Here is an 8,216-nt window from a genome sequence, read left to right on the forward strand (position 1 = left end):
TACCTTGGAGTAATTTGCAAGTCAGAGGCACTCAGTTTTTAATGGAAATTACATGTTGAACAATGTACTGAATAACCTTCTTCATCAAAGATTCCATTTGGTACTGGCTTAAAATGTTCACGGAAAAGAGTTACAATAACTTTTAAACGAATTGATCTGGGGAGTTATTGTGTAAGGGTTTGAATGCAGCTAAGGTGTTCTAAGGATGTTGTCATTTGTAGAACCATGTGTTGGACATTGTCTCCGCAGAACCTGGTATCAGCTCATTGTAGTTATTAATAACTGGCTTTGCTGTTGCCCTCATTCAAAAAGTGTTTTTCATATTCTATTGGTGTTACCAAGCAGAATTCAGCAGAAAAACAACACGTTTGTACAATACACAAGAGAGGGTCCACCACCCTCATGACTCCAATCTGTACCGCTGAATGTCAGTGAAAACTGTTCATGTTGGCTAATTTTTGTGTTTTCATACCAGTATTGTTACTGAAGACTGAAATGGTTGTTTTGAAACACTACATTATAAAGAAATGCACCACGCTTGAAATCGTGCTGATCTAAATTCCTAATAAATGGACATTTTGAAGATGTGGTTCATAATTGACAGATATTGTGCATCTATGGATATAAGAAAACCCTAATTAGATATTTAAAACATAACTGTAATAAAACAAATCATGTATATGCAGCCCTCTAGTGATCCTGTACATCACAAAGCTAGAAAACTCAACTAACAAAGATCAGAACAGTTATAAAGTTTCAGGTCATATTCTGTAATTACGAGCATTGCGTTCTGGATGACAAGGTCCTGGAGATTTGACCACCACTAAATTCTCTGCTTTAATGTAATAAAGCACAATGTAGCTTAGCCAAATGCATACTCACTGCATCAGAATGTAGTTCAGCCGAAATTGAGTGGAAATCCAGGAAGAATTTCAGTGCTCTGAGGTGAAAGTTGTGGAATTGACTCCTTGGCCTCTGCAGGTATGAATATCTAAGTGAAAATGCTCTTTACCAGTAAAACCAGATGGTTTACAGATGCTGAATTGTTTTGGGTCAAAGCTCCTACTGATCATTCCTCCCTCAGCACACTGAATCTTTAATCCTGCTTAGCTCAGCTTACACTGCTTCCTGAGTCTTGTCACATGTTCAGTAAGGATAGCTATGTTTGAAGTGTGTATTATGGATGACCTCTGGTCAGAGTCAGAATATGGAAAATGACTACCAGTGTACAAAAACCCATTTTTACTTGGAATGTAAAAGTAGCTGCATGCTTTATGTGTGTCCCTTTCAGTCACATCACTTTCACACTACTGTATCCTATAACAATCTGTTTTAGCCTGAATTATATTCCAATTTTTCTGGAACTGTTTTTTTTTTTTTTTTTCAATATAATAATATTCAGTTTTTATACAAGTAATGAAAACAGTATGGTTGTGTTATTCTTTTTGCACCAAAGTTAAGAGAAAAATAAAATATGGATCTAAAGCTTGAATCATTGTCATGATTGTATTTTAATCAATCATTGTAAAATGTGTAAAATCATTTGAAGACACTCCTCACTGTGATTTTAAAACGTTTTGAACTTAAAGGAGCACTATGCCATTTTGGAGAATAACTTCAAACTTTACATTTTAATATCTACAATATTAATGAGGTAATATTACAAAACTCATAAATACGTATTTTCTCATAAGTGAATATACAGCTGTTCTCAGAGCAAAGAAGGTCCCAGAACAATGTTTGAAGCTAGAAAGGCGGCGGGGTCCGCCACAAAAAAAGAATGTAAAACAGTATAAACTGTGTTGTCCTTTTGTTTGTTCAGTGTATTCAGTCATGAAAACAAAGAGTTTGATTATTTAGTCTGAAAAAAAAATCAGCCAATGAAGACCCTTCTCTGCTCATTAACATTTCTTCAGCAAAACTGCACACTGGTCCTTTAATATCTGAGGCTTAAACACACAGGAGGCTTTGATGACTAGTGATAAGTTGTGCTTTCAATTTCACGGCGCTATAATGTAAAAGGTGAAGTGCGGATATATTGGTGAATACTAGAAGTGTCCTCCGTGCTGTGCCAGACCTCACTGCTGTTTCCTTCATTATCAAGATATTGCGGGAGAGCCACCCGCACACTCACTCCACAGCACAGTATTCAATATTTATGCCATTCTGGTTTCTGGAGCATTTTCTCTTGATGTGTGTTTGAGGTCAAATCATAGAATAACCTTGCGAAACGTCAAATTTGCACCGTTGTCTTTTATTAACCATCACACCATTAGGATATGAATTATTTACACAGGATCATATAAAAGAGACACAGCTGGATGTGTTCATTATTTTATCATTTAAAATCCTAATGTCAAAACCCCTTCATAGAAAACACAGCTGCTCTGTCTTTATAACACTGTAAATATTTTAGGGCGTATTTACAACTTTAAAGGCAGGAAGGAGCCCGTCCGGGTTCGTACCGACATACAAGAAACACGGACTCCCTGTAAGGCAGAAGAGCAAATTAAAAAAATAATAATAATTCTCAGCACCGTTATAGCACGAGATGGTTCAGATCCACGTCAAGTGCACCCGAAAAAGGCCTGTTAGAGAAGCATTCAGACAGTCTTTCCAAACTGGAACATAGGCGACGCGCACGCCTCAGAGCCCCAGTGTCTGCATGGCCAGGCCTGCAGGTATCCGCCCTGTCATAAATAAGCACAGCGTGGTCTTAGTTCTAACAAATTAAACGTTGCTTATTTCCATCGACATTCCTAAAAGAGGGCGCGCGTAACAGCCTATAGGTCCAGTCTGGCCCGGCGGCGCGGTGCCAGCAGACCGCTGATGTGAGGGGACAGGAAGGCGCTGGCCGGTCAGAGCCTGCCTCTCAAACATGCTGGGAACTGTCGTCAGCAGCAGGCTGACAGCTGAGTTTGGGGTAAAAAAAAAAAAAGAAAGAAAGAAAAATCGAATGCGCTGGTAACTAAACAGACGTTTCAGATGTGCGGTTCCTGCGCCTTCATGGAAAATAATAAACGACCTGTCTGTCGGAAATAAAAATAAATTATAAAAACACGTTGAAATCAACACTTTAATGGGCTTCTGTGTGCAGTTTGTGAAGGCTATTGCGGTATTAAAACACGATCCATCCTTATGGTATAAATTGTGTCGATACATTTTCAAATTTCGGGCGCATTGTTGGGCCCTTTATAGGCTGCAAAAGGCGTCTCACACACACACACACACACACACACACACACACACACACTGCACACCTGCAGGTCTGCTCAACATTCACGGCAGCAGGCCACAGACACAAACGGTAGGAAGAAGAAAAAGAGCAAAAGAACAAAACAAAAAAGAAAAAAAAAAAAAAACAGCCGATAAGTCAGAAAGAGGGAAACAACAGCGGGCAGCGCGCAGCGGGCTGTTCGTCACTGCGCGCTCCCCGCAACACGGCCGGAACAAATCTTTGGATCTCAGCATATAGTTTTCAATAAAGTTCATCAGACACAACAGCTGAGGCTGACGGTGGACAGGCCTGTGGAGCGCCTGGCTGCTGTCCAGTCCGCTGCACACATGTGACGGGAGCTACGTGTCTCCCATCAGTTCCACTGCGCTCCGATGTTCATGTCCAGGCAGAAGGGTTCTCCCAGGAAGGCCTTCTCTGTCTGCACGGGTACGCTGCTGACAAACCACAGCCTACATACTATGACTAAGACCACCTTATTAATTCCGAGGGCGACATCCCAGCATGCGGGCGCGCACATGTTGACACCGTCTAAACATCTGGCTTGAAAATGTGCAGTTTGGAGTCCAGATGTGTGTCTCCGTCTCACATTTGACCCTCCATCAGCCTGCGCACTCAGAAGGTAACTGATGTTGATGAGCAAACTGTCTAAACGATCATCACAGTCAACACGGCCATCGTCAATTTCAATTCATTTCGCTTCTAACATTTTCAGAATAGATCTTTAATGATTTTGATACATCAGTGGGATCCTATCTACATTTTTTTTCTTTTTTTTTTTTCTTTTTTTTTTTTTTTTTTGCCTCATCTGTCAGTGGCTGGTCAACTTTAGCAAACGAAATAATAAACGTTTTATACAAGACACATCCAAACGGTCTACAGCAGCTCCTCAACGTGGAATTTGGTTTCACATTCAAACCCACATTACTGGTGTCGCCATAGGACGGCGCTCAGTGGATCTGCGTGGCTGCGTGTTAACAGCATCCGCTGCCGTGTTTGTCTGGACCCCTGAACGCGCAGGTGCTGCGCTTTGTAGGCTGTGACAGGTGTATAGCTGCCGGGGGACATGAACGCAGCACCGTCTTTGACCTGGACGTGGTCATCGCTACAGCTCTGCGGACACACAGCCACACACACACACACACACACACACACACACACCGTCTGCACACACACACCACAGAGAAACACAATGTCACAGTATCGTCTCTTGATTCTTAAATATGAATGCTGGTACTGAGGTGATTATTAGTGCCTGGCTCAGAGCCCACGCCCTGGCCCGTGTCTCCTCTAGTCGCTGTCCGACTTGGCGTCCTTGGACGTGGAGTGGTCGTACAGTCCCTGCGCCATGAGGTGCAGCGCCAGAGAGTTCTTGTTTGCGGTGGTTTTCTTAATTTTGGCCCGTTTGTTCTGGAACCAGATTTTGATCTGAGACTCGTTGAGGCACAGCTCCTGGGCCAGGCTCTGTCTGCGCTGCTCGGTCAGGTACCGGCTGCCCTGGAACTCAGTCTTTAACCGCCGGAGCTGCTCCTCGGTGAAGGCCGTCCGGGGCCTCTTGTCCTCTTTAGTCGGGATCGGCGCCTTCTTTGGTTTGCGGGATCGGGGCCCTTGAGGGAAGACAAAAACGAGAGCCAGTGGTTTTGAGTTCTCTCGCATTTGAAAAACACAGGTGGGCTCGGCTCTAACGATGGTCACAGGACAAAAAATCGAATTAGATCGTAAAATCAAAATTATTATGAGACACCAGAAGGAAGCAAGGTCAGCAAGTTAATGATGTGTGTGTGTGTGTGTGTGTGTGTGTGTGTGTGTGTGTGTGAGAGAGAGAGAGAGAGAGAGAGAGAGAGAGACTACTATAACTAGCTGTAGCTTGGAATTAAACGATATTCGGTTTATAGAGCAACAAGCATCAAGTTTGAGGGGAGGCTGTCTGACCTCGAGCTGTGCAGCTGCACACTTTGCTGAGCCCGGGAGGAGGAGGAGGGTGCAGATGGGGGTGGGGTTATCGGGATATGATGGAGGATGGGGGAGTTAGGCGCCTCTTTCCCTCCCTGTTACCATAGGAACTCTTTCTTTCTTTCTTTCTTTCTTTTTGGTAAGTCCAAATATCCAATAAGAGTAAAAAAGAGTCCCAATCCATTTCTGCCTCTATAATATTCAGACGTTTCTATCCGGATGAATTCATAAGCAAAACACACCAGAGTGGAGAGAGAATGTGCTGCAGCTCTGATAGAGAACACGGCAGGCCTGAGTCAGTGGTGCCTCCCAGCAGCCTGGAGGAGCTGTTCACACTCACTCAAGAGAAAAGGCTTTAAAAAAAAAAAAAAAAACTATCAGTGATCTGTTTTACACTCTTTTTGAACACATCTGATACAATCTTATTTTCTTTCATTCATTCGCTCGCAGTTGAGCCTCGTCCCGCAGGCCGCACAGTGCAGGGGGGGAGCTGCTGACCTCTTTGTGGTCACCTCCATAAGTTAACGTGGAAAGTTTTTCTTTTTTTCATACAACAATAAAACAACAAATGCGACTTTTTTTTTTTTTTTGGTTTGTTCTTTTTTTGTTTTTGTTTTTTTTGTTTTTTGTTTTTTTTTTGCTTCCCGACCTCCCCTTGAACGCCTCTTCGATAGATGGCAAAATCTTTTCCCTCCGTTGGTTTCACTCGGGTCAAAAATGATTTAACGCTCAGTGCAGTTCCACTAAATCACGACAAAGGAAAAGTCCAAGTTCACCAGGCCGTCTCTTTGGGAAAAAAAATAAAAATAAATAAGAAATGAGCCCGGCTCACCAGAAAACGTTTGCTTTATTCATAAAAATCGAATAATAAGCTGCTTGGCCTTCTCAGTGCAAAGAGGCTGTGATGAGTGGGGGGATCGGCAGGAGATCATGTTTATGGCAGACTGAACTGCAAACCGCTTCACATGCGATCATTTCACTGAACGCAGCCGAAATGACTTGTATTTGTATTATTTGGTTGGGAGGGAAAGAGCTTTAAAGTTCTGTTGTTCAGCGTTTAAACGTCGAATCCTTCTCTTCAGGGACACTCGGCCCTCACTTTTTAGACCCCCCCATTGTCAAAAAATATGCTAATGTGTTATCAACAAAGAAGACTGAGGAACAATGGCGTTAAACTTGGTTTTAGGCCGATCCTCCGCATTATTAACTTTACTTTCGACTTCGATTTCATTCCTTCGTTATTTTCTCAACACTTCGATGACAGCTTCTCATCTCGTCCGTTTTCTCGTCATTTTAAGGCCAAACTCCACATCGAACGAGACCCAGAGCAACTCCAATTAGTTTTGAATCTCATGTTAAAGTCCGTTCTTTCCTGTGAAATAGGTTGTTGTCTATTCCGAGACGCCTGCTGTCATTTATAACAAATATGTAAAGTATGAAAGAGCTGATAACGCTGCTGAATATTAGATTAGAATGAGTATTTGATTATAACGCAGCAATGACTCGATTGTGGCTTGTTAAAGTGATCTGAGGATGAAGTGTGAGTGAGGTTCTTGTCAGAAACAGAAATAAAGCTTCTCGCTCTGTTTTGGTTTTTGGGGGCTTTTTTTTTTTTTTCCTCCACAGGTTTTAAACTTGGAAATGATGCACACTGAGCTTTTCTCTGCCGGATTTCTGCAATTCAGCCCTTTTCTGACCGACTCACATGAACTGTCCTCACTGCTCCGGATTAACACCATTTTTTCATGTTTTTTTCTTTTCTTTTCTTTTTTTTTTTTTTTCCTTCCATTTAACAGCAACTAGCCGAGCATTCTCTACCAACCTGAGGATGGACGGTCTGAGTAGCGGGTACAATAAACCCAGGCTGGCCACAGCATCGGCTTGGCCGCAGGGGCCGAGCTGGCTTGGAAGCGGTCCCCACCGCCCCCCCGGCCCTTCACAGCCACATCAGCGGCTCTCAGGTCAGGCCTCCTGGCCTCAGCGTCCGGATGCCGGTCGTCGGATGCTCCCGTGTTCTCCTCCTCGCCTCCGGCTCCACCCTGCTGCGGGTTGCCAGCTTTGGAGGACTTTCTCTCTTGCGCCTCTCTTCGTATGATCACTCCCAGACAGTCTCCCTCCCGAACCAAAGTCCCGTTCTTCCTCTTTCGTCCGAAGTCCGGCCTTAAAATGTTGTCGATATTAAAGTTGGAGATCCTGTGGGACTGCTGGTTGCCGGGCGGCTGGAGGAGAGGCAGCATGGCCCGGTTGGACTGCTCCTCGCAGTCCTCGGGGCGCTCTGGGTCTCGTCGAGCAGTTTCTTCCATAATGATGCAGGCTGTGCCCCTCAGCACCTCTCTCTCTCTCTCTCTCTCTCTCTCTCTCTGCACCCTTCAACAAAGTAATATTTCCAGTTTTGTGCTGCGTCCTGGTCACTTAAATAAAAAAATTTAAAAAACCAATTAGTCTAATTACTAGTCTATTTTTTCGATCCGAAAAACCCAAAAGGCGATGAGAAAAATATTTCCTGTGGTGGCAGATAGTTTATATTGTTTGTGCTGGTGGAAACGCGCCTCTTATGATTTCAACAAAGAAAAAAATCATGCTTCAGCCTCTGGTAGAGTCCCCATGGCTCGATCCAAATGCTCCGATGTTTTGTAGAAAAATAGTGGAAACTGATGAATGAAATCGAATCTGTTGAATTGTTTTCAGGTTGCCTGCGCACAATTATTGACGCCTCCAGCAGCACTAAACTGGCCTCATAAAGACGCCGCTCAAATACTTTCTCTACGGATTTTGGTTGTCATTTCTGATTGGCTGCGGGACGCTGCGATGACGTTGTACTACAGGCCTCTCAGACACGTGCCTCGGACCAATAAAGCTGGAGAGATGGCGTCATGTGAGGATCCCGGAATTCCCTCGAGGAGCAAATTAATTCAATCCGCTCAGTTGATGATGCGTTCAGGTTACAGCAGAAAACGTCTCCCTTTGCACGTAGGGCACAGATTGAAAAGGCCACAAGTTCGCCATATTTTTCAGCACATCTGGCGGT

At 43.7% G+C, this 8,216-nt stretch overlaps 1 protein-coding gene across 1 annotated transcript; it reads right to left on the reverse strand.

Moving 5' to 3' along the window:
* Positions 1 to 4,496: 4,496 nt before the first annotated feature.
* Positions 4,497 to 7,876, reverse strand: LOC119011384 (homeobox protein engrailed-2b-like). The gene is made up of 2 exons (XM_037084448.1): positions 7,011 to 7,876; positions 4,497 to 4,842 (listed from the first exon to the last, which is right to left on the reverse strand). Exons 1-2 carry the CDS (start codon positions 7,489 to 7,491, stop codon positions 4,526 to 4,528), a joined length of 798 nt encoding a protein of 265 aa, XP_036940343.1. The 5' UTR covers positions 7,492 to 7,876; the 3' UTR covers positions 4,497 to 4,525.
* Positions 7,877 to 8,216: the final 340 nt, after the last annotated feature.

Source organism: Acanthopagrus latus, chromosome 21, assembly GCF_904848185.1.
Source record: "Acanthopagrus latus isolate v.2019 chromosome 21, fAcaLat1.1, whole genome shotgun sequence".
Lineage (NCBI taxonomy): Eukaryota > Metazoa > Chordata > Actinopteri > Spariformes > Sparidae > Acanthopagrus > Acanthopagrus latus.

Bases quoted from the DNA above. Each gene is read 5' to 3' on its own strand.
- LOC119011384 (XM_037084448.1), bottom strand. From the start codon at position 7,491: ATGGAAGAAACTGCTCGACGAGACCCAGAGCGCCCCGAGGACTGCGAG. The intron at 4,843-7,010 runs GTTGGTAGAGAA...TCTTCCCTCAAG, and splicing joins CTCAGACCGTCCATCCTCAG to GGCCCCGATCCCGCAAACCA.